Below are 27129 nucleotides of genomic sequence, written 5' to 3' on the forward strand. Positions count from 1 at the left end.
CAGTATGTTGCCATAATTCCTAAAAAGGACTTTTGTTAAACTGTACCACTAGGTGAAGGAGGTAAGTTCCAGTAGACTTTGATGTAGGTAAATCAAGTCTTTAAAGACTTTAAAAAATATATTGAATTTATTTTATTTTACTTTATTTTAATGAGACATAAAGAGAGAAAGACTAGAGCACTCCTCAGCTCACGCTTATGGTAATGCTGGGGATTGAACTTGGGACAGCAAAGCCTCAGGCATGAACATATTTTGCATAATCATCATGCTATCTTCCCAGCTTCAATTCATGTTTATACAGTATACAGAAGAGGGGGAAATACAGATTTAGGGAGTTACAATAATTAAATTACAAAAACATCTTTGATGCAAAAACCAAAACATTAATTTTATACTAGATTCTTCTATAATTTGACTTCCCTGTTATTTTGTGGCACCAATACTTTGCTTTTAGGAATATCTCCTAGAAGTCGGAAATGGGTGTTTAAAGAAGTGAAAATGGGTGTGGTCTGGGAGGTGGTGCAATGGATAAGATGCTGGACTGACTGTCAAGCACAAGGTCCTAAGTTTGATCGCCTGAAGCCCATGCATCAGAGTAATGCCTGATTCTTTCTCTCTCTTCCTATTCCTCTCATTAATAAATAAATTAAATATTTTTAAAAAGAAGTGAAAACAGTTTCAATTCTTTGAATAATGGTAGTCTTTAATACGATACCATTACTACCCACTAGTTATTCTATTATTCTAGTACCTCTCTTTTTCTTTTGCCTCCAGGGTTATTGCTGGGGCTCGGTGCCTACACCACAAATCCACTGCTCCTGGAAGCCATTTTTCCCTTTTTGTTGCCCTTGTTGTTGTTGTTGTTGTTTTATCTTTGTTGTAGTTATTATTGTTGTTGTTGTTGATATCATTGTTGCTGGCTTGGACAGAGAGAAATGGAGAGAGGAGGGGGAGACAGAGAGATGGAGAGAAAGATAGACACCTGCAGACCTGCTTCACCGCTTGTAAAGTGACCCCCTTCCAGGTGGGGAGCCAGGGGCTGGAACCAGGATCCTTAAGCTGGTGCTTGCGCTTCACACCATGTACATTTAACCCGCTGTGCTACCACCAGACCCCCTACTACTCTGTCTTTTATGGACACGTTTTTGTCTTCTCAGAAAAACAGAGAAAAAAATGCTTGATCTTTTCAAGCTCTGAGGGAAACAGATATTCCTAACTTCATCTAAATGCTCAAACCTTTGTATGTGGTTCTCATGGATGACATGTATTGAATTATATATTTTTGTATCAAAGAATGCATATGATAGATAAAGTGGCATGTAACCCAAACTGAATGGCCCAGTGGAGTATTTTTCCAGTAGTAGTCTTTGAATCCTTATTTCTGGCTATATTATGTACACTAAGGTTTTCTGTGATTAGTTATCAGCATTCAAAAAAGACGCCACTCCTATGAATTGGCAAGAATTACTCTCTGAACAGAACTCAACTGTAACTGAGATAATCAATGACCTAAGTCTTCACTGCATTTTCCTTCAGTCCCTCTGGCTGTCCTCCAGCTTCGTGTCAAGCATGCCAATGAAACTTCATTGAGTGTCATGTGGCAGATTCCAGTAACAGAGTGGGAGAAATACATCATCTCACTAGTCGACAGAGACCTCTTACTCATTCACAAGTCACTCCCCAAAGATGCCAAAGAATTCACTTTTACTGACCTGGTGCCTGGACGGAAATACATAGCTACTGTCACTAGTATTAGTGGAGACTTAAACAATTCATCTTCGGTCAAAGGGAGAACAGGTAATATTCCTGTCCAATTTTAGACTTCTAAAATCTTCCCATTTGCTGACTTATTTGATGTTAAAATTACAAATGCTCATATATATCATCCCGTGTTCTATGGATCCTTACTATCATTTGTGCTGTAGTTTATGAATACAAGTCTTTTGTTTCTGTTAATACCATCTTTTTACTTTGTCTGGGATTCTTTTCTAAAATTGAAATATCACAGAGGGCAAACCTTCCAGAGTACTTTACTGCAAAGGGGAACAGAGACAGGGCAGTATATTAAAGACAAAGTGTGCTTGAAAGAAGAATGATTTTTTTAAATAAGTCAGAAACTGCATGTTTTGTACTGATGAAAATGTCGTAAATGAGAGAGGAACAGTGATCCTGCACAGAAGAAGAACTGCTGCTGCTATTCTATCTAGTAAGCAAGACATGTTGGGGTCTAGAGAGTTCATAAAGGAATTTAAAATGGGGGCCAGAAGTCAGTGTATCCAGTTAAGCACACATAGTACTACGTGCAATGAGAGACTTCCCTGCAGGCACGAAACTGACTTTGACCTCACATCAGAGTTCATACTTTCAGGAATCAATCTAGGAAGAGAAGAAGGTCTAGCCCCCAGACTAGAGCTCTGTTTAAGGGAAACCAGGTACCATAACGGTTCTTCGAAGCTGCTCCCCTTCTCTACAACTCATATTCCTCACTTGGAAAGTGTCCTACCTTGCCATGTGTATGACTCAAGTTTGAACCCAGCCTCCACCTCATTGAAATAAATTTGGTAACAGTCTCTCTCTCCCTCTCTCTCTCCCTCCCTCCCTCCCTCCCTCTCCTTACCCCCTTTTTATGTCTGATTATGTGTGTTAGTCTGTTACTGGACTCTCAATCCCACTTTAACCATTATGTACTTTACTCATTATAGACTTTTGCCAGTATTCCAATCTTCTTTACTGTTACTTTGTACTAAGTCTTGAAACCATGTGATGATAGACCACCAATTATGTTCTTCTTTAGAAAGACATTTTAGTTCATTTTTTTTCCTTATTAAATGTCTAGGTAAGATTGAATCCATGGGGGCTGGGTAGTGGTGCACCTAGTTGAGTACACATATTATAATATGCAAGTACTTGGGTTCAAGCTTCTCCCCCCCAACCCCCCGCACAGGGAAATCTTCACGAGTGATGAAGCAGGGTTGCTGGTGTCTCTCTGTCTCTCCCCCTCTTGTATCTCTTCACTCCTCTCAATTTCTAGCTGTTTCTATCAAATAAATAAAGATATTTAAAAAATGAAAGAAAATAAAAGATTGAATCCAAGTATAGCAGTACTTATTAATGAATATGTTTGTACCTTAATCTAAAAGTCAGTGAACTCTCAAAAAGAAATTTGCCAAACAACTATATGCCACCAAGCTAGAGAACCTGGAAGAAATGGATGATTTTCTAGATACCTTCGAACATCCAAAATTAAATAAAGAGGAACTAGATAATATGAACGGGTCCATCACAACTAACAAAATTGTAACAGTTATCAAAAACCTTCCCAAGAATAAAAGTCCTGGACCAGAAGGTTTTACAAATGAATTCTACGAAACCTTCAAAGAAGAACTAATACTTCTACTTTTAGAAGTCTTCCAGAAGATTGAAGACACTGGAATACTCCCTTTCAGCTTCTATGAAGCCCAAGTCACTTTGATACCAAAAGCAGACAGGAACACAACCAAAAAAGAAAACTACAGACCAATATCTCTGATGAACATAGATGCTAAAATATTGAACAGAATTCTAGCCAACTGGATACAGCAGTATATTAAAAAGATTGTTCATCATGACCAAGTGGGGTTTATCCCAGGAATGATGCAGGGTTGGTTTAATATACATAAAACAATGAATGTGATCCTCCACATCAATAAAAGTAAAACCAAAAACCACATGGTCATATCAATAGATGCAGAAAAAAACCTTTAACAAAATCCAACTACCCTTTATGATCAAAACACGACAAAAAAATGGGAATAGATGGAAAATTCCTATAGATGGAAGATAGTGGAGTCTATATATAACAAACCTACAGCCAACATCATACTCAATGGTGAAAAACTGGAAGCATTTCCCTCAGATCAGGTACTAGACAGAGCTGTCCACTATCACCATTACTATTCAACACAGTGTTGGAAGTTCTTGCCATAGCAATCAGGCAGGAGCAAGGAATTCAAGGGATGCGGATTGGAAGAGAAGAAGTCAAACTCTCCCTATTTGCAGATGACATGATAGTATACATAGAAAAACCTAAAGAACCCAGCAAGAAGATTTTGGAAATCATCAGGCAATACAGTAAGGTGTCAGGCTACAAAATTAACATTCAAAAGTCAGTGGCTTTCCTCTATGCAAACACTAAGTTAGAAGATGAAATCCAGAAATCAATTCATTTTACTATAGCAACAAAAACAGTAAAATATCTAGGAATAAACCTAACCAAAGAAGTGAAAGACTTGGATACTGAAAATTATGAGTCACTACTCAAGGAAATTGAAAAAGACACAAAGAAGTGGAAAGATATTGCATGTTCATAGGTTGGAAGAATTAACATCATTTAAATGAATATACTACCCAGAGCCATATACAAATTTAATGCTGTCCCCATCAAGATCCTAACCACATTTCCTTGGAATATAGAAAAATGCTGCAAATGTTTATCTGGAACCAGAAAAGACCTAGAGTTGCCAAAACAATCTTGAGAAGAAAGAACAGAACCGGAGGCATCACACTCCCAGATCTCAAATTGTATTATAATGCCATTGTAATCAAAACTGCTTGGTACTGGAATATGAATAGACACACTGGCCAATGTAATAGAATTGAGAGCTCAGAAGTAAGCCCCCACACCTATGGACATCTAATCTTTGACAAAGGTGCCCGGGTTATTAAATGGGGAAAGCAGAGTCTCTTCAACAAATGGTGTTGGAAACAATGGGTTGAAACATGCAGAAGAATGAAACTGAACTACTATATTTCACCAAATACAAAAGTAAATTCCAAGTGGATCAAGGACTTGGATGTTAGACCACAAACTATCAGATACTTAGAGAAAAATATTGGCAGAACTCTTTTCCCCATAAATTTTAAAGACATCTTCAATGAAACAAATCCAATTACAAAGAAGACTAAGGCACATATAAACCTATGGGACTACATCAAATTAAAAAGCTTCTGCACAGCAAAAGAAACCACTACCCAAACTAAGAGACCCCTCACAGAATGGGAGATCTGTACATGTCATACATCAGACAAGAGGCTAATAACCAAAATATATAAAGAGCTTGCCAAACTCAACAACACGAAAACAAATAACCCCATCCAAAAATAGGTAGAAGACCTGGACAGAATATTCACCACAGAAGAGATCCAAGAGGCCGAGAAACACATGAAAAAATGCTTCAAATCTTTTATTGTCATAGAAATGCAAATAAAGACAACAAAGAGATACCACTTCACTCCTGTGAGAATGTCATACATCAGAAAAGGTAGCAGCAACAAATGCTGGAGAGGTTGTGGGGACAAAGAAACCCTCCTGCTGATGGGAATGTAAATGAGTCTAACTCCTGTGGAGAGCAGTCTGTAGAACTCTCAGAAGACTAGAAATGGACCTGCCCTATGACTTTGCAATTCCTCTCCTGGGGATATATCCTCAGGAACCCAACACACCCATCCGAAAAGATTTGTGTATACCTATGTTCTTAGCAGCACAATTCATAATAGCCAAAACCTGGAAGCAACCCAGGTGTCCAACAACAGATGAGTGGCTGAGCAAGCTGTGGTATATACACAATGGAATACTACTCAGCTATTAAAAATGGTGACTTCACCATTTTCAGCCCATCTTGGATGGAGCTTAAAGAAATCATATTAAGGAAATAATTTAGAAACAAAAGAATGAATGTGGGATGATCTCTCTCTCAGGCAGAAGTTGAAAAACAAGACCAGAAGATAAAACACAAGTAGAACCTGAACTGGAATTGGTGTATTGCACCAAAGTAAAAGACTCTGGGTTGGGTGCGGGAGTACAGGTCCAAAAATGATGACAGAGGACCTAGTGGGAGTTGTATTGTTATGTGGAAAACTGAGAAATATTATGTGACACAAACAAGATATATCGGATCCATGTCATCTTCAAGATCTGTGTAAAAGACTTGTGAATGGATAAGTTCAAAATCACAATAGCCGCTACTTTGAAAAAGGGCACAAATTCACAGGTTAAGGAGATCAGGCTTTAGATTCCAGGTTGACTACTTCTTAGCACTGTGATATTGTCCAAGTTACTTACATCTTCAGTTTCCTCATCAACAAAGAGATTAACAAAACTGGGGCCAGATGGTGGCACACCTGGTTGAGTGCACATGTTACAATGCTCAGGGGCCTGGCCTGAGCCCTCAGTCCCCACCTACAGGGGAAAGCTTTTTGAGACTCTATCTCTCTCCTTCTCTATTACTCCCTCCCCTCTAAATTTCTGACTGTCTCTATCCAATAAATAAATAAATAAAGATAATTTAAAAAATTGGGAGTTGGGCAGTAGCGCACTGGGTTAAACGCATATGGCATGAAGTACAAGGACCAGACCAGCGTAAGGATCCTGGTTCGAGTCCGCAGCTCCCCACCTGTAGGGGAGTGGCTTCACAGGCTGTGAAGCAGGTCTGCAGGTGTCTGTCTTTCTCTCCCCCTCTCTGTCTTCCCCTCCTCTCTCCTTTCTCTCTGTCCTGTCCAACAACAATGACATAAACAGCAATAATAACTACAACAACAATAAAAAGAACAAGGGCAACAAAAAGGAAATAAATATTTTTTTAAATCTTTAAAAAAAGATAATTAATAAATTAAAAAAGAAAATAACAAAAGCAACTTTACAGAGTTTTGAATGAATGTCAAATAATTTCTATAAAGCATGAAGCCCATTGCTGACACATAGTGAGTAGATGTCATCATTATTTTTATAATATGATAATATAACCTGTCTTATTATAACATTTCCCTGTGTAGTAATAATGGTATTGTAGAGAATGTGCTGGTAAAGAAAGAACCAATTTTATGAACTATATCCTAATCATCAGAATGAATAGATTTCCCATATTTCCCAAAACATGCATAAGCTCAGGTCATGTGGTTTAAAGTTCTCAGGGGGAGTAAGGACACACAAATGACACTTCGTAAAACAGAAGTCTAATTATTTAAAATTTTAAGTCTGAATAGGTATACATTATCTAAACCTTACTTTGAAATAATATTGACCTCCTCTATAGGCAGCTTTTTCAGAATGGGAGAATCTGAGTAGTGGAGTAGTTCTTCATATATCATATGAAATAGACCTCAGAGTTGATAGTAGATTAGCATCTACTGTATATATTCACTTTTATTTATTTATTTATTTTTACATCCAGGGTTATCTCTGGGGCTCAGTGCCTGCACCATGAATCAATCCACTGCTCAGGGAGGCTATTTTTCCCCCTTTTGTTGCCCTTGTTGTTTTATGGTTGTTGTGGTTATTATTGTTATTGTTATTGATGTCATTGTTGTTGGATAGGACAGAGAGAATTGAAGAGAGGAGGGGAAGATAGAGAGGGGGAGAGAAAGATAGACACCTGCAGACCTGCTTCACCGCTTGTAAAGTGACCTGCCCTGCAAGTGGGGAGCCAGGGCCTCAAACTGGGATTCTTACACTGGTCCACATGTGCTTAACTGGCCGCACTGCCACCCGGCCCCTATATTCAGATTGTTCAAGGCTTTTTTTTTTTCCAACTCATTTCAGCTACAATTTCTTAGCATAGCTATCATTTTTTTGTTGTTCTTCTTCTCTGTCTGCTATGTTTTAGTACCTGCCCACGTGACTGGTTTACATGTAACCAATCAAGGCACAAGCAGCAGTTTGTTTACTAACTGGACCCGAGCTCTGGGAGACATAGATTTCTACCAAGTTTTACTGATCCATGAAAATGTGGTCATCAAAAATGAAAGTGTCTCCAGTGAAACCAGCAGATACAGCTTCCACTCCCTCAAGCCTGGCAGCCTATACTCTGTGGTGGTCACAACAGTGAGCGGAGGAAGCTCTTCCCGACAAGTGGTGGTGGAAAGTAGGACAGGTAAGAAGAGTGTCTGTGCCACAGAGATCTGAGTTCACAGGATCTTGGAATATGTTCTTGAATTGTTCAAACATCCTAAAAATAGGCCTACATTGACCTTCCTACAAACTGAATTTCAATACCATCTAGCAAAATAGTATTCTCCCAAGAATGAAAATTTAGGAAGCTAGAAAGAAGCTGGGGTGGAGAAGAGTAAGAAAGAATGAATTCAAAATCTCCAATAAATGTGTCAGACCTTTGTTTTGACATGGTAGCGGTTTGATTCCTAAGTTTACCCCTTTCTTCACTTTTTTTTCTTTTAAAATACACACAGGTTAGGTCAACAAGTAATGACATCTTTTCAAACTATCTTCCACTCTTTCATATTTCTGGTCTCAATACAGAGATAGGAAAGTGATCTCTATCTCCTGTAGTAAAAGATGGAGTTAATAAAACCATGAAATTACATATATTTTCATAAACTGAATACAGTATTCAATATTCCTGGATTTTTTTTTTCTTTCTGTTTTTATTTGACAGGACAGAGAGAAATTGAGAGGGGAAGTGAGATATAGAAGGGGGGAGAAAGACACCTGCAGACCACTCACAAAGTGTTCTCCCTGCAAGTGGGCCCAGGTTCTTTTATATTGTGATGTATCCACTTTACTGGGTGCGCCACCTCCTGGCCCCCTTCATTTGTTTATTTTACCAGAGCATTGCTCAGCTCTTATTTATGATGCTAGAGATTGAACCTGGGGCTTCTGGGGCCTCTGACATGAAAAATCTGTTGTGTGAATCATTACACTATTTCCCCATCTCTATTCCTTGGCATTAAGGATCTCAGCCAAACAGAACAGAGATCAAAGTAAAAGACTAAATGCCAAGTGCTCTTTTGTGCTATGGAACTCTCACTTGTGTCTACATAGCACAAAGAAAGAAGATAAATCAGCAGTATAAAATGCATGTTCCAGTTTCCAAAAAAAAAAAAAAAACATAAATTAAAAGGAGCACTTTGTTAATTAGTGAACTCAGAATCAGCTCAGTGACTTCCTCTACTCAATCTTATATAATTATGATAAGTTGAATTTTAGACTTTTCCTTCTATATCTCCAATGCTACCTCTCCAATGCTCCAGTGACTCCCTAAAATCACAACTTTTGAATGTTTAATGAACTCTGAGAAAATTTAATCTCCCAAAAGAACAACTAAGTCATTAAAAAGGTATTTCATAGGCTTGGTAGAAATTCACTGATGTCTACCCATTGCTATCATTCTGTGACAGCTGCAACTGCTCCCTGAATCCTTTTCCCTCATATTTTCTCTTTTCTCTCTTTTCTCTCAATATCCCCCTTCCCCCCCCCTCGATCCTTAGCACCAGCCAATTTTGTTGCATAATTGGAAGAAGGTAAAAGAAAACTTTAACTTATGGGCTGGGCTGTGGCGTACCCGCTGGAGTACACACCATTACCATGCCCAAGGACCAAGGTTCAAGCCCCCAATCTCTACCTATAGGGAAGAAGCAGTGCTGCAGGTATCTCTCTCTCTCTTCTTTCTTTCTCTCTCTCTCTCTCTCTCTCTCTCTCTCTCTCTCTCTCTCTCTCCCTCCTTCTCACCCTTTCTCCCTCCCTCCCCATCTCCCTCTCGTCTCCTCTTTGAATTTCTCTTTTTCCTATCAAATAAATAAGCATTAAAAAAAACTTTAGCTTGAGAATTTAGCTTGGGCCTAGATTCTGGTTCAAATTCTGCCATTAAACTATTTCTCTAAGCCTCCATTTTCTAACCTATTCCACTAATTCACCCCAACTCTAAATATCAGAATTTGAAAACATAAATAACAAGAAAATTGAGAAATGTTAAGGACTTTGCATCCATTTCCCAGTGGGTCACAATTGTATTGATCGAATCATTTTGATATATGTGGGTATTCATGATTGGACAATGCTTTTGGTTAGTTCTCCAAACATCTATTCAAGGATTCAGTCTTCTACCATCTATCTGTGCCTCTTTCTCCCTCTGGATTGTCAGAGCTCTCCTCAATTCTCCAGAAAGTAGAGCTGGCGGGAGGGGAAAGATTACCAGATCTGAAAGTGGATACATCAATTCCACCCACATTCCACCAGTGGAAATACAGCTATCTGACTACACTTAATTGCTGAGGAGCAGGGAAATACAGTCTAACTAGATGTCCAAGAGGAGATGCCAAGGGGGTCGCTCATTGGAGTGGGTATATGCATTGTCATGTATGTATATGTGATCTCTGATCCAACCCTGGCACCATATCAGAGTGTCACACACTGAGGTAAGCTCTGGTGCTATTCTTTCTTTGTTTCTCTCTTTTCTTATTCTTTTTTTTTTTTAACCAGAGCACTGATCAGCTCTGGTTTATGGTGGTATTGCAGGGGATTAAACCTGGGGCCTTGGAACCTCAGGCATGAGAGTCTATCTGCATAACTATTAGGCTATGTACCCCCACCCAGTACTATTGTTTATTTCCCTTTCTCTCCCTGTGTCTCTATATGAATAAAAAAGCGCCCTGAAGTACTGGAATCATGTATGTGTGTGTATATGAGCTCTAGCACCCTCTCTTCTTTGTTTGGTGAACAAACTAGTCAGATTTTGCCATAAGGGCTATGTAACCTATTTTGCTATAGTAATATAATTAGGTGTCAGACATCACTTGGAATTTGGAATTACTTTATACTTTTGTTTTATTTTTGTATCTTTAGTTTAATCATCCAAATCATCAGTATTTAACCCATACTCTATGATATGAAAGAGGCACAAAATATGTTTTGAAAATATAAAAATTTGGGGCCTTGTCAGAACCTATTAGATTAGATGGCTCCTTAGAGGCCATCGAATTAAGCCTTGTCCATTATATGGGATACACTTGTATTGGCAGTTCTGTAAAAATATTTAACCGAAGTTAATCAGCTAGTGATGAAAACAGCAGTGAAGTTCATATATGGTTTAGCATGTGATTCTGATGTTCACTACTGGAAGTACTATTTGCTGTGCACTCATATTTACTGCATCGCTCAAAGCCTCAGTATTAACTTGCAGACCATACTTTTAGCCAGGGAGCAACTTGAAGGCATCCACATCTTTTCTGTTTTTGTATACTGAGAAAATAGTAGGTTCTCAATAAAATGTTTGCGGTACTAAACCCCAGCTGAAATAAACAGGTGATTATGGTTTCCATCTAAAGGTCCTTATCATCACAAAATGTCATTCTGCCAGCTATCATGCCCCTTTCCAAACTTGTTACTTTCAGGACAGGCTTTGAGGTTTATGTCTTGCCACTAGAGGGCAGGAAATGCTTTGTTTATACTTCCCCAGAAATAATTTACTTCTTCACAAGAAAATCAAAACTATCTAAAAGACCTTTAGAAAAAGTTATTGTAATCTTAGCTCTCTCCACTAACATTCTTGCTGTATTGACGAGTTTGGTTCCAGTTGATTCATTTTGATTGTTAGAACATTCCTTTTCCTACAAAAGGAGCCTTCCCAGGTAGTCACATAAAAATGTCACAATTTGGGCAGGGGAGACAGCATAATGGTCATGCAAATAGACTTCAATGCCTGAGGCTCAGAAGTTCCAAGTTCAATGCACCATACCATCATAAGCCAGAACTGAGGAGTGCTCTGGTAAAAAAAAAAAAAAATTAATTAATTAATTTTTAAAAGTCACAATTTAAGATATTTCACTAATATCTTAATATATGGGGTTTATTGCTTGCATGACAAACCTATCACTCTGGGTGGCCATTTCTTCTCCCCCCCCCCACTTTTTTCCCTTAATTTGACAGAGACGGAGAGAAATAATGGGAGGTGGAGAGAAATACTTCTACAAGACAATTCCACTGCTCATGAAGCTTCCCCCACTGCATGTCCTCTCACAGGGTAATGTGTGTGCTCTATCAAATGCACTGCTGCCCTACTGTTTGATACTTTTAAAGTTTTCTCCTCCTCTTTCTCCGTCTCCTTTATTTTTTTAATGATCACTTTATTGAGAAACTGTTTATTTATAAGACTGTTGTTACTATATATAATAGTTTCACATGTCCCTAAGATGGTGTCAACACACCTCATCCACCACCAAATTGCCATCTCACTCCACACTAAGGCACTCTTGGTTCCTTCCTGCCTTCCTCCTTTTGCTGAAATAGACAAAAGTTTTTGATATGTCACACTGTACTTTTCCTTCCTTCCTTTCTTTCTTTTGTTCTTTTTTCCACCAAGGTTATTGTTGGGGCTTGGTTCTGGTGGCCTTTTTTTTCTTTCTTTCTTTCTTTTTTCTTTCAATTTTCATTAGGTAGACCGAGAAAAAAAAAATGAGAGAAGACAGGGAGATAGAGAGGAAAAAAAGGAGACCCTGCAGACCTGCTTCACTGCTTCCCTGCCTGTGAAGCATCCCTCTGAAGGTGGGGAGTGGGGATTCGAACCTGGGACCTTGAGCATGGTGATATGTGCACTTTACCAGGTGTGCCACCACCATGGCTCCTGATTTTAAGTTCTACCTAAGAGTGAGGTCATCCTGTATTTGTCCTCCTGGCTTGTCTCACTTAGCATGATCCCCTTCGGTTCTATCCATGTTGTTGCAACAGAGAAGACCTCATGTTCTTTTAAGCAACCAACTAGAATCCCATCATGTATGTAGACCACAATTCTTCTTTTTAAATTGCAGTCCCCTCCAGCGTGAGTGGAGTAACAGTGAACAATTCTGGCCGTAATGACTACCTCAGCATTTCTTGGTTGCCGGCTCCTGGAGATGTGGATAACTATTTGGTGACGCTCTCTCATGACAGCAGGGTGGTCCAGTCCCTCGTCATTGCCAAGTCTGTCAGCGAGTGTTCCTTCAGCTCCCTCACCCCTGGCCGCCTCTACAATGTGACCGTAACAACAAGGAGTGGCAAGTACGAAAATCATTCCTTTGGCCAAGAACGAACAGGTAAGGTTTTAGGGAAGTGAAGGTTTTTTTTTTTTTAATGTTTTATTTAATGAAGGAGATGCATAAAAAGAGAAAGACACAACAAGTACTACTCATCTGTAGCCTTTGGTAGTGCTGGAGATTGAACCTGGGAACTCAAGAGCTTCAGGCACAAAAGTCTACTACATAACCGTTATGCTCTCTCACCAGCCAGGACCAGATGGTTTGTGGCTCAGAGCATCATGGATCTGTAATGATTCTGTAATGGTACATTTAAAAGTTATAAGAACCCAGAATCATTCTGGCATCTTCATAGTTTGACCCAAAAAACTCCTAATGTGAGTAGATAACCACTTCATGTTATGTTCAAGTATAATAGCAAGTAATCCTTTTGGGGGGAGATTTATTTCTAGATTCTGGCTTTATTAAGGCTTTTGTTATTATTACTCCCATTTTATAGGCAAAAAATCGAAGTCCAATGAGGTTTGATACCTTGTCCAACTATATTAGATCATGTATTTAAACCAAGACCCTACAAACTTCCCTGTTCTAAATTCTTTCCTAAATACCTGTTAGTTAAGACTGCTGTTCATTCTTTTTCAAAAAAGGTAAAAATGTGAAACTTTGTAGTTCTGGAGCTGGATTGGTGAACAAAATCTTAACAAAAACATGAATGCCAGGTTTTCAATGTACTGAAAGAACTAACGTTGACTGTTAGATAGCTACCATTTCCCAAATGTACTTATGCTTTGTGGAGTTTAAAGCTGAGGTTTCTGCTTAAGACTGACACCAAGATTTTGTCAAATCTTTCTTGTTCAACTGAGTTGATTTTTTTCATTAAAAAATAATAATAACAGTTTTGAGCAGGGTGGTTGTGTGCCCAGTAGAATTTGTGCATGGTTTCGCTTATTACCGTGCATAAGAACCTGGGTTTAAGCCCCCGGTCCCCACTTGCAGAGAGAAAGCTTACTGAATGGCAGAGCAGTGCTGCAGAAACCTCTCTTCCTCTCTGCATTTCTCTTTTTCTTTCTCGTCCTCTCTGTTTCTCACCTCCTAACAAAAATAAATATGAAAAATGACTTTGGGGGCCAGGCGGTAGTACAGCTGGCTAATCACATGAACTGGCATAAGGATCCCAGTTTGAGCCCCCAGCTCCCCACCTGCAAGGGGGTCGCTTCACAGGCGGTGAAGCAGGTCTGCAGATGTCTATCTTTCTCTTCCCCTCTCTGTCTTCCCCTTCTCTCTCGATTTCTCTGTCCTATCAATAAAAACAACAGCAATAACAACAATAACAACAGCAACAGGAGCAACAAAGTGGGAAAATGGCCAGTGGATTCACAGTGCAGGCACCGAGCCATAGCAATAACCCTGGAGGCAAAAAAAAAAAAAAAAAAAAAAAAAGCCTCCAGGAACAGTGGATTCATTATGCAGATACTAAGCCTCAATAATAACCCTGGAGTAAAAAATTTTTACCTAGTGGTCCATGAGTAGACTTTAGGAATATAATAAATTCCACAACTGTCTGAGAAGCTGTTGTTTGTATGTTGCTTGTCTTTGGAGAATCTGAGCCTTAGCAGATTTTCAGTTTCTATAGCTTCAAAAATGGTTAAGAACCTCCAAATTCCATTGCCACAGCATGTTACTATTGAGAGGGTCCTGAGTGATCTTATCATAGATCTTCATTTGAAGTTAAAGTCCCAGATGGAGACTGTACCTTTTCCAAAGTCACATAGTTAACGCATAGTGGAGCTCAGTCTAGCTCTGAACACCATTTCCTTTACAAGCACTACTAGGGCATGTAAAGAAATAGTCTCTAAATTCAAATAATTTAAAGTCTAATTATGCTGATAATAGCAGCTGATATCTAAAGCAGATTTCCATTTACATAGCTGCATTATGTCAGCCTTTCATTGCTAATGAACTTGGAACCTAATAATCACCAGAAATTAAAGGACTTCATATCCAACTACTAATGTCTTGCTTCCCCACAGTGTTGATTCATGTGTTTCCTATCCATGTGGGTTTCCTAATTTGAGTCCTTTTGCTAAGACTGTCTTTGCATGCAAGGAAAGTGACCCCTTAGTGAGAACACCCTCTTGCCATCTCCATGTGTCCACGTGTCTTGCATATAGCTAATCAAGCAAACTATCACACCCTTCTCAAATCAGTTTAACTGGGAATCATGTCTGAACTATTGTTTTGTTGATTTGGGGTGATTGCCTGGATGCCCTCTTCTTTTTCTGATGTTCTTGTTCTGTATTCTGGGTGAAAATATCAATGTTTCTAATTACAAATCACATCATCCTGCCGTGCAGGAAGGCAAGTCTCACAAATTACTTCCAGTTCCACCTGGAGAGCCCCATTTTGACTAACATGATAGTCAATCTGGTTTCTCATTCTATTAATAGTTGCTTTGCCTTCAGGATGTTGCCTGGGTCATTGACATCTGTTAGCCTATGCCTACCTCACTTCAGAGGTTGTTTTTCTTCCCCCCATTAACTCTGTGATGACTGAATCATATCAATAATGTAAATGATCCAGTTAAGTATATTGAGGAGAACTTTCCTGTCTTTGTTTCATATACTTGGTAAGATATTTTCCATTACAAAGCTAGCCAGTACACATAAGCCAACAAATGATAGCAGTACAACTTGTAAATGTGAGAGACGTCATGAAAATCACAGCTTAGATACCAAAATATATGTGATTCCTGGTCAGTTTATACTCTGGGGATAGGTGGAAAAGAAGGCTTGGACACAGGCTTTATCCAGTCAACTAATGAATATTTTAAAAAATAATAATAATAAAAAACAGGTACTAGGGCTGAGCAGTGGTACCCTCAGTAGGGCACACATATTATTATGTGTAGCGACCCAAGTTCATGCCCCCAGCCCCCACCTATAGAGGAAAGCTTCACAAGCAGGGCTTCACGTGTCTCTTTGCCTCTCTATCTCCCCTTTCCCTCTCTATTTCTGTCTCTATCAAATTAATATTTATTTAATTATCTTAAAAAAAAACCCTACAGGGGCAGGCGGTGGCACACCTGGTTAAGCGCACACATTACATTGCTCAAGGACCTGAGTTCAAGTCTCTGGCTGGTCCCCACCTGCAGGGGGAAGCTTCATAAGCAGGAAAGCACTGCTGCAGGTGTGTCTCTGTCTCTTTCCTCTTGACCTTGCCCTTCCTCCTCAATTTCTCTCTATCTATAAAATAACAAACAAATAATGAAAGATTTTAAAATCCCACGGGTAAATAGAAGTATTTGTTTATATAGTTATTTGGGGGTGAAACAGGTACACATAATAATTCTTGGCTAAGGAAGTCATGCATCAGTTATCACCTTTATTTATTTTGTGGGCATTTAAATTAATTGAGTCATTTCTTGACTAAATGTAGTAATTTAATACATGCCTGAGAAATCATCACCCACAATTAAACATAATCAACATCACCTCACATAGTTGCCACCCCACTAATTCTTCCCAAGGTAGCAGTCGCCTTGACTCCTTGACTCTCATTTTCATCTCCTTCCTTGCTTTCTATCAGGCATGGTTTTGTAACTTACAAAATCTTATAACTAAAGTTTTTAAGGGTTTTTTTTCTTAGCTCTTTTAACATTATAAAAAAGTGATTTTTATGGAATATATCATCTTTTGGAACTTGGGATTTTCAGTGATATTAGATTGATAAGATTCATCCATAGTTTACAATTTGAAATTAAAGGCAAGACATCCATGTGTGAGTTAACAGTGTCTGCTGCAGGGAGTTGGGTGGTTAAGCGTAGGTGGCACAAGGACCGGCGTAAGGATCCTGGTTCAAGCCCCCGGCTCCCCACCTGCAGGGGAGTCAGTTTATAAGTGGTGAAGCAAGCCTGCAGGTGTCTATCTTTCTGTCCCCTCTCTGTCTTCCCCTCCTCTCTCAATTTCTCTCTGTCCTATCCATTTATGACGACATAAATGACAATAATAACAACTACAACAATAAAACAACATGGGCAACAAAAGAGAATAAATAATTTTTTTTAAGTGTATGTTGTGGGAGTCGGGCTGTAGTGCAGCGGGCTAAGCGCAGGTGGCGCAAAGCACAAGGACCGGCATAAGGATCCCGGTTCGAACCCCGGCTCCCCACCTGCAGGGGAGTCGCTTCACAGGCGGTGAAGCAGGTCTGCAGGTGTCTATCTTTCTCTCCTCCTCTTTGTCTTCCCCTCGTCTCTCCATTTCTCTCTGTCCTATCCAACAACGACAACAACAATAATAACTACAACAATAAAACAACAAGGGCAACAAAAGGGAATGAATAAATAAATAAAATAAATATTAAAAAAAAGAAGTGTGTTTAAGAGGAAAATATTTTTTTTAAAAAAGTGTATGTTGTGTATAGAACCAACTCACTCATCTACTAACCTCTGGATGGATATTCTTTTTTCTTGCCTGGTTTTACAGATTTCTGAATTCTGAAATCAAATGACAGTAAAATAACATTCTGCCATGAACTTGACTTATATTACTTATTTACTTACTTATTTGTTGTCACCAGGGTTATGGCTGTGGTTCAGTGCCTGCATCACTCCACTACTACCTGCAGTCATGTTTTTTTTCTTTCTCTGTATGAGAGACACAGAGAGAGAAAGAGAAAAGGAGAGACACCACAGCCTCATTTCATCACTTGTGAAGCTTCACCTCTGTTGTGCTCCCATGTGGTGACCTGGGGCTTGAGACTGGGTCCTTACACAAGTTAAAGTGTGCACTCTGTACCAGTGATGTTGGATATCTATTTATGTGTCAAATAGCCATATGGGATTCCTCTTCTTCCATTTTTCTTTATATTGTATAGACTCTTCTTGGTAACTTTCTACCACTTCTTCAGTCAACAAGATATGCTGGAGTTATTAATTATCACCACCACCATTCCTATTAACATTAATCATTAATGTTCTATCTTATACATGACATTATGTGTAGACAAACAACAGGATGAGAATTAATTCATCAGCTCCTGCTAAAAGGTCCATTTAATCACTCCATTTAGTGTAGCAATCTTCCCCCTTTTGATTTTAAATCAAAAGGTCTGAGATTTCTCTCACCCACTTTGGGGCTAATGAGGCGAGTGAGCACATGACTGGCATATGTCACACCCTGGGCTTGATTTCCAGCAAAACAAACAAACAACAACAACAACAAAAATCCAAAAAAAGTTTAAAAGGTTTTTCTTTTCAATACTCACAATAAAATCTTCTCATGTTTCTTTGTCATCCCAGATTATCATCTGTGATGGATTGCTCACTCAGAAATCTCTAAATCCTTCACTGTTCTCGGTTTTCTTTTTCAGTGCCTGACAAGGTCCGAGGAATGAGCATCAGCAGCTCAGCCAGGAGTGACTACTTAAGAGTATCTTGGGCTCATGCCTCTGGGGACTTTGATCACTATGAAGTCACCATTAGAAACAAAAACAACTTCATTCAAACCAAAAGCATTCCCAAGTCGGAAAACGAGTGTGTCTTTGTAAACCTTGTCCCTGGACGATTGTACAGTGTCACTGTCAGTACAAAAAGTGGACAATATGAAACCAGTGAACAAGGGAATGGAAGAACATGTAAGTGGGATGATCACAAAAGCTGATGATTGGCTAGGCCTTGAAAGTCACTGAGTAAATAATTTCTCTGAATCTTGAATTTTTTCTACTTACTGGTCAGTAAGTCCTATTCCAAGTAAGTCTTCCTTGGAGCTCACATCATTCAACTAAGCTACGGCCTGTAATCGCAGAATATTTATTGATAAATAAAAGCAAACATAGTGGGAATGAGAAGGTCAGATGTCCCATTTTTCTCTCCTGTCTCTTGCATTGTGGCACTTCAATTTCTAGACTTCTTGTGCTATGTCATTATTGAGATCATAACTCATTTTATATTCTACCTACATTTAGCATATAAGATTTATGTCAGAAAAAAAATACAGTTTTAATAGTTGCTTCCAATTTTCCTTGTTTAATTATGCATGAAGTAGTTCAAGTGGTTTATTTGGGGAAGGGAGCTGTTTGCCAGTTCCCTGAATGTGATTCATAAATTATTGTGTAGGTAAACTCTGATCTGTCACTTTCCTGAAGTGTCTTCTCATGTCTCCCCCTACCCCCACTCCAGTTCCAGAGTCTGTTAAGGATTTAACATTGAGAAACAGGAGCACTGAAGAGCTTCAGGTGACATGGTCACAAGCTGAAGGGGATGTTGACCAGTATGAGATCCAACTGCTCTTCAATGACATGAAAGTGTTTCCTCCTTTCCATCTCGTAAATACAGCGACAGAGTACCGATTCACCTCCCTGACACCCGGACGACAGTACAAAATTCTTGTCTTGACGATCAGTGGCGATGTCCAGCAATCAGCCTTCATTGAGGGCTTCACGGGTAACTTGGAATATGGTTCTTGAACCTGGGTAGATGTAGCAGTGTACTTGGTACAGTAACCAGCAGTTTTGATCAAGAATTTGAGAGATAAACGGGGAATGCTAAGGAGGGAGGAGGTCCTATTGAAAGTAAACATGATGTTCCTGGATTAGCGAAAGTAAACGTAATGTAAATGGCGGGGGGGGGGAGAAAAGAGCTTTCAGAGAAATTATGCTGAATTGATGAGAATAGATGGTGTTTGTGAGACAGAGATTAAAGTATAAATAGCTGTCAGTTGTCTCACTTCTTTGGCACTATAGTAGGATGTTGCTGTAATTGTAAACACTCATTTCCAGTTAGCCTGCCATGAACCAGATCCACAGCAAAGCACACTATATGCACATTTTGTTCAATTGTCACAGCTCCGTACACTTGTTATTATTGTTGTTGCCATTTTTTGATGAAGAAATGGACACTTAGCCTAACTTTAACAGAGATTAAGTAATTTACATCTAGTCCCACAGCTAGTAGATGAGATGGCCAAGACTTAGACCAACCCTGTCTAGCTAAACCCTTGCAGTAGTACTGCACTCTTTATTTCTACTCTGTGCTCTTGCTATTTCTTTACACTTCCCTAGCAACTTCACTTCAGACAGAAAAGTCAGAAAAAAAGTGGTGAACTGATGCCAATTTTCTTTCATATATGATCTCTCAATAGATGCCAAAGCATAAGAAGCATAAAAACTCGGGTTGAAAATTCCCACAATTCATTCTCTAAGTGGTGGCTTTTTGATTTATTTTCTCTTCTAGTTCCTAGCACTGTCAAAAATATTCACATTTCTCCCAGTGGGTCAACAGACAGCCTGAGGGTGAACTGGACTCCTGGAGGGGGAGACGTTGATTCCTACACTGTGTCAGTGTTCAGACAGAATCAAAAGGTGGAGTCCCAGACTGTCCCCAACCACATCACTGAGCACACGTTCCATAGACTGGAGGCAGGCGAACAGTACCAGATTGTGATTGCCTCTGTCAGTGGATCTCTGAAGAATCAGATTGATGCCATGGGGCGAACAGGTGAGCACTCCCTGCCCTCCCCCCTCCCCACCGCAGAAGGACCAGACTAGAGAACATGACCTGCTTCTCCATCATAGGCTCATCTCTTAACAAATTCAAAATGCCCAAGTCTAGGTGATTAGGAAAATCTGAGCAAGTGGCATAATTCAGTCATCTAGCCTGCATTTGCTGAAATAGAAATTTGTTCCACATTCTTCCATTTACATAGATATCACTCTGTGTATTTATTATTAGCACTTTGACAAATTTTTCTACCTCTCTGATGTCAGATCCTATCTAAATGCAGGGGGTGGTGTGGGGAAAGAAGTCAAAACTGCTACAGAAGGACCTTGTGGCATAATGATAGTACCTTTGGCTTCAAAATAACTACACCAATAGTTGAGGATAAGACCAAGATGTTTTTTTTTCCACTTAATTTTTTTTTTTCATCACTGGAGCTTCACTTCTCTGGACTTTTTCACAGAGAGAGAGATAGAGACAGAAAGAAGAAAAAGCAACACAGCACCAAAACTTTCCTCAGTGCTGTGGGGGCCGGGCTTAAACCAGAGTCACATGTATGGCAAAGTAGGCCCCCTCTCAGATTTAACTAACTCACCAGCCCTGCCCTTTCACTACATCCCAAGATGAGAAATGTAGAAGAATAAAGCAGAGGAATTGTCTTCTACCTGCAGTTGATTTGGGAGAGCTTTTCCTCTGTTTGGTTTACTCTCAGTGATGGGATCTGGATTCCCTTGCTTCTTTTCTTCTTTGCAGTCCCAGCATCTGTTCAGGGCTTAATTGCAGACAATGCATATGCCAGTCATTCCTTAATAGTAAGTTGGCAGAAAGCAATTGGTGTGGCAGAAAGATATGATATCTTGCTTCTAAATGAAAATGGTGTCCTGCTGAGTAACACGTCGGAGACAGCTATGACCAGACAACACAAATTCGAAGACCTAACCCCAGGAAAGAAATACAAAATACAGATCCTAACTGTCAGTGGAGGCCTCTTTAGCAAGGAAGCTCAAACAGAAGGCCGAACAGGTAATTCGCTCAGTTTATTGCTTTCTACCAACATTCCCTTGTCTGCTGTTCCTTATGAACTGTAGGGTCAGTGGAAAGAAGAAGCAACGTTGGTAGATGATAATGTCTTGACACTACATGAATCTTCTGTGATTTGCCACTTCCATGTCCACCAGCCTAATCTCACAAGCTTCACACCACTTCACTCCAATTAAAAATTTTCAACTATACAGATGCTATTTGTTTCCTGTTGTTGTGATAAATTATCGCACATGGAGCAGCTTAAAACAAACCATTTGTGGCCTCCCAATTCTGGAGGTCAGGATATGAAAACATAGAAGTGTCATGTACCAGAGAGGCTGTGCTTTTTCTGGAGATTTACAAAGACAATCCATTCTTTACCTTTTTCAGTTTATATAGGACCACTGGTTCCTTGGTTCGTAGTCTCCATCCTGAGATGGCAACACTTCAGCCTCTGCTCTTCTGCCTTCTTCTTTCATCTTTTTAAGGACTCTTGTGGTCACAACATCACTAGGTAATCCAGGATAAACTCTCCATCTTGAGATCCTTAACTTAATCACTTCTACAAAGTCTTTTATTTTTCTCCCTATATATAGTAATACATTCAAAGGCTCTGCTATTAGACAGGAACATTTTTAAATGTATTTCAATTATATTTATTAGATAGAAGCAGCCAGAAATAGGGCAGGGGGAGACAGAGAAAGAGAGAGACCTGCAGCACTGCTTCACCACTCGCAGAGCTTCCCCCCAGCAGGCGGGGACTGTAGGCTTGAACCCAGATCCTTGTGCATTGTAACGTACAATCAACCAGATGTGTCACCACCCGGCCCCTACAGGGACATTTTTGAGAGAGACAGAGACATGGACAAATCGTGACAATACATAGTGATAAGGACTATGTATCAAAAAGGAATATTCAACCGCAGGGGAGCCTGCAGGTCAGGTAACGCTGGGTGTTCTTCATAAAGGAAACATTTTCAGACTGTCATGAAAGATGAAGCAATCCTCTCCACTTTGAAAAAAAAAAAGAAAAAAAGGTGGCGGACACACTATACAGAGAGATTCTCCTGTGCCAAGACAGGGAGCTGCAAGAAGGAATGAGGAGGAGTGGTGGGTGGCTGGTGTATGGTGTATGGTGCACGATGGAGAAATGAGACTGCAGAAAGTACTAGGGCCAGACGAGAGGACTAGAGGGGACTTGGCCTGCCTTCTCTGGGAGATTATTTTATATCACATAAGCAGTTAAAAATCTAGAAAAATGTTTTATCCTTAAAAGGGATAAATTAGCAAGTAAGACACTATAGCTCATCTGGTAAAGCGTAGGACTAAAATGCCTGAGGTTTCTGATCCAGTCACCGGCACTACATGTAGCAGACTGCCACTCTGGATTCTCTCTCATATACATGAAGCTTTCATATGAAATAATAATATTAATACTCTTTTTGGTACCAGCCATCAACTGGCAGTCTTGGGAGTATATCCTTCGGAATAAAGGAAAGGGAAGAGTATCCCCAAGCAGAGCAAACAGCAAGACAAAGTCTTTGAGGTAGGAGTGTGTCTGACCTGTTAGAAGAACAGCAGAGGCCAGGCTAATTGGAGCAGAGTAAGTGAGACTGTGGGTTGGGGGGTGGGGTGGGGGAGGAAGTAAGGGATTCATGAGATGATCAAAGTTATAGGAGTGGCAGGAGTCAAGTGCGAAACTAGTGCAAGTCTCACATAAGATTAGTAGGTAGGGGCTGGGTGGTGGCACACATAGTTGAGCATACATGTTACAATATGCAAGGACCCAGGTTCAAGCCTCCATTCCCCACTGGCGGGGGAAATCTTTGCAAGTGGTGAAGCAGTGTTGCAGGTCTCTCTCTCTCTCTCTCTCTCTCTCTCTCTCTCTTTCCCTCTCTATCTCTCTGTTCCTCTCAATTTCTGGCTATCTCTATCCAATAAATAAGGATAATAAAAAAATTTTAATAAAAGTTAAAAAAAAAGTAGGTATATTCAAGAAAGAGTTCTAATTTTAGGTAAGTTGGTGCTTTGTAGCTGAGTGAAATACAGAAGGAGAAACAGAAGAACATTTCAGAGTCTCTACCTGGGAAGTCTGGTTGAAGTCAATGTAAAACAGGGTAAAGGAGTATATATATAGATAGATAGTATTCAGTTTTGTACTGGGTTTGAGATGTCAGAGTGACAGTGACAGATGCTCACTTGGATAATAAGCTGTTTTGCTATATTCATGACCCAGGTTCAAGCCCAACCCCCAGTCCACTGAAAGAAGCTCTCTTTCTCACTTTTTTTTTCTCCCTCTGCCTCCCTGTCTCTATCGGAAAAGTCAATCCAGAGTTTTAAGACCCAGGTCAGATTAACAGTTTTTCTATGTTCCAAAAGTTTCTTTGGAGATATTTTCCCCATCACTTTTTTTGTTTGTATTTGATGATGATATTTACTTGCAGGGTTTTGTTTATTTGTATATATATATATATATTCCTGTTATTATTACCAGGGTTATGGTTGAGGCTCAGTGCCTGTACCACACATCCACCATTCCCGGTGAACATTCTTTTCTTTTCTTTTTCCTTATTGTTATTTGATAGAAATTGAAAGGAAAAGGTGAGGTAAAGAGGGGGAGAAACAAAGATTCCTGAAACACTACTTCACCACTCATGAGATGTCCCTCCTGCATCTGGGGACCCAGGGCTTGAACCCAGATCTTTGCACATGATAATGCATTCCTTTACCATATATGCCACTGCTTGACCCCTTGTGTTTGTGTTTGTTGGTTGGTTGGTTTTTAAAATTTGTTGCTTTTAGCATCAACAAAGTCAACTTTCTTTGTTTTGGTATCTCCATAAAGTCCTTAGTATCAAAAGCTAGGACTGTTGTTTGGATCAGTTGTTTTGTGTATATCCACCCAGCTGTCACTCCTGGGCTGCATCAGAGATGACCCGAGATCCAGTATCAACTCTGTTACCCTTTGACTTTTCCAGTGCCAGCAGCTGTCACCAATCTGAGGATCACAGAGAACTCCACCAGACATCTGTCCTTCAGTTGGACCACCTCAGAAGGGGAGCTCAGCTGGTACAATATCTTTCTATACAACCCAGATGGATCTCTCCAGGACAGAGCTCAAGTGGATAGAAAAGTCCAGAGCTACTCTTTCCAGAACTTACTACAAGGCCGAATGTACAAGATAGCAATTGTAACTCACAGTGGGGAACTATTTAATGAGGCTTCTCTTCTCAGTAGAACAGGTAAGAACTGAACTCAAGTTGGACAGAATAACAAGGGCATAGTCACAGTATGCACTGCATTTCCTTGGCTTATCTTTGGTTTTCTATTCTATCCAATGTGTGACTTACATGAAATCTGTGACCTTCAAGGTTTCTGACCCTAATTAGAGCTTTGGTTATTTATCAAAATAATTCTTTGGCCAGTTTCTACATGGCTCCATTCAAGTTGTGCTCTTGGTTTTCCACAAGAAATGGATAGAGTGAAGGCAGTTCCAGATATGGGATTAATGACTGGAAGCACAACATTTGATAAAAATAAACATAAGATCCAGGAGAATGAGAGAGAGAGAGAGAGAGACGTGGAGGCAAAAAAGAGATTGAATCTGATCTTTTTCCTTAAGTTGAATCCATTGCCTTATTTTCCCTGTATTCTTTCATTTTCTGTCTCTTTTTGACAGTAGTGTCTGAGTGCCCTAACATGCCAGACAGTGGGTTTTTTGTTGGAATTTGATAACAAACACAACACAGAAGTCTCTCACTTCGTGGAACCTTACAGAGAGATGACCAGGATGGCCTATCTTAAAAATAGCTGATTTTTGGAGCACCTTAAATTCTATGAAGGGAAAAAATAGTGTGCTGTGATGAAAATGTCATGCTCGGTCTAGAAACTGCATTAGGTAGAGAAGGCATTTCAAATGTGACCTGGTGATGAAGGGAGCTGTGTGAAGAGCACTATATAGGCCTGCTCAGATGTTACCATTCCCTGGGACCTCTACCCCTCTGTGCACCTCTCCTTAGCTAGTCCTTAGTCTTTAAAGGGATCTCCAAGGGACAACAGTCTCCATTCTCCAGAGAAGAATGAGGTTGTCAAAATTACTACACTGTGGTACAAGTGACTAATAATACTGCTTAAGTGTGCTTCTACTATGTAGATTTTGGAAAGAAATTTATGTAAGAGAATTGGACACCTAGAGGAGGATGGAGAAGAAGTTAGGGGGCCCAGAGAAGAGAAACCTCTCCCCCTTGCTTTTAATTTTCTAGTGTTAGTATTAGTATTAGCAGTATCTTTGCCTGAACACTGCTCAGCTCTGGCTTATGATGGTGCTGAGGATTGAACTTGGGATCTTTGGTGCCTCAGGCATTAGAGTCTTTCTGAATAACCATTATCTCTCTCCCCAGTCCAAGAGGGAAGTTTTGAGAGCATGGCCATGAGAGATATGAGCCAGACTTCATCAACGTTAGTCATTTCTTTTTTTATGTGTAGAGCTGGGGTCTTGTTCATGTGGAGATCCACAGGCCCCTCTTTTATTCAGATAGTGAAACAGTGACAAGCCGTGGGGATCCACAGCACAGCACCAAAGTTCCCTCTGGTGTCAGGGCTCAGATTTGAGCTATGAACATGACAAGGCACTCCTCACATCCAATGAGCTATCTTTCCAGCCCTAGCTAATCCTTTCTATGGATTTATGGATTTGTATTTTTATCAAAGAGTATGTGGCAACCATATGTAAGTCATCACCTATTTTGTTTCACTTCGTTTTCTTCTGTATCATGTCTGGAAACCTCAGTGGCCAGAAATTCAGGCAAAATCTAACTGTTCAATACATACCACTCACCCACATGTCCAACATAGTTCATATGTCACCTGAGGCCCAAAATGCCTTGGTTTCTAGCTGTGTTGATTTCAATAAAGATTTCCCCTTTTCCTGTTTAAGTCCCAGCTTCTGTGAGTAATCTGAAAGGATCCAACCAGAACACAACAGATAGCCTCTTATTCAGCTGGAGCCCAGTCTCTGGGGACTTCGACTCTTATGAGCTGATCCTCTATAATCCCAATGGCACCATGAAGGAAAGCAAGACCTTTAAGGACATGACAGAATGGCGTTTTCATGACCTGGTTCCTGGAAGGAAGTACACGCTGTGTGTGGTGACTCACAGTGGGGATCTCAGTAACAAGGTCATAGGGGAGAGCAGAACAGGTGAGAATCCCAGTGGCCAAGTATTGGTGGAAAGTAGCTTCCAAAGACCTGTTTTCATCGAATTTTAATGAAAAGAAATTAAATTCATTATGATGTTGCCCTTGAACTTGGAAAGACACTAACGTAATGTGGATCGAGGATGTAGACTTTGGGTAGAAAGCTGTAGGTCCTTAGCTTAGCTTTACCACTTAACTATATGAAACTAGAAAGATCCATTGCACATGTCTCAACTTCAGTTTTCATATCATATTGTTGTGTTGCTATGAGAAGTGCTTCCAACATGTGTTTATTGGGAAGGGAGGGATCTATATACCATCCTGGGATCAGAGAGGAAGGCTAGCCACAACTGCACCTGATCATAATTGTCTGTGCATCCTAGCCCTTTAGCCCCCTAAATCTAATGGGACCAATACCATCACACATCTGTAACCCATTCAGTATATATTCATATTCCACAGTCCCCTGGTAAGAAATTTCTAGTTATAAAAATTAAAGGCAGGGGGGAGTCGGGCGGTGGCGCAGCAGGTTAAGCGCACGTGGCGCAAATCGCCAGGACCTGCGTAAGGATCCCAGTTCGAGACCCCGGCTCCCCACCTGCAGGGGAGTCGCTTTGCAAGTGGTGAAGCAGGTCTGCAGG

General features: G+C 40.0%; 1 protein-coding gene across 6 annotated transcripts in view; it reads left to right on the forward strand.

The window, feature by feature from the left end:
• PTPRB (protein tyrosine phosphatase receptor type B) overlaps positions 1-27129 on the forward strand; it is a 121960-nt gene that overhangs the window by 50663 nt on the left and 44168 nt on the right. For 3 of the 6 annotated variants that reach the window (XM_016191292.2, XM_060194939.1, XM_007530112.3), the window contains 9 exons: positions 1537-1797; positions 7641-7907; positions 12574-12837; positions 18145-18408; positions 18953-19216; positions 20006-20269; positions 21023-21292; positions 24271-24534; positions 26229-26492. In XM_016191292.2, the coding sequence (XP_016046778.1) occupies positions 1537-1797; positions 7641-7907; positions 12574-12837; positions 18145-18408; positions 18953-19216; positions 20006-20269; positions 21023-21292; positions 24271-24534; positions 26229-26492 (2382 nt within the window). The remainder of the gene's footprint in view (positions 1-1536; positions 1798-7640; positions 7908-12573; positions 12838-18144; positions 18409-18952; positions 19217-20005; positions 20270-21022; positions 21293-24270; positions 24535-26228; positions 26493-27129) is intronic. The other 3 variants (XM_060194941.1, XM_060194942.1, XM_060194940.1) reach the window with 2 other exon arrangements.

Source organism: Erinaceus europaeus, chromosome 7 (assembly GCF_950295315.1).
Source record: "Erinaceus europaeus chromosome 7, mEriEur2.1, whole genome shotgun sequence".
Taxonomy (NCBI): Eukaryota; Metazoa; Chordata; class Mammalia; order Eulipotyphla; family Erinaceidae; genus Erinaceus; species Erinaceus europaeus.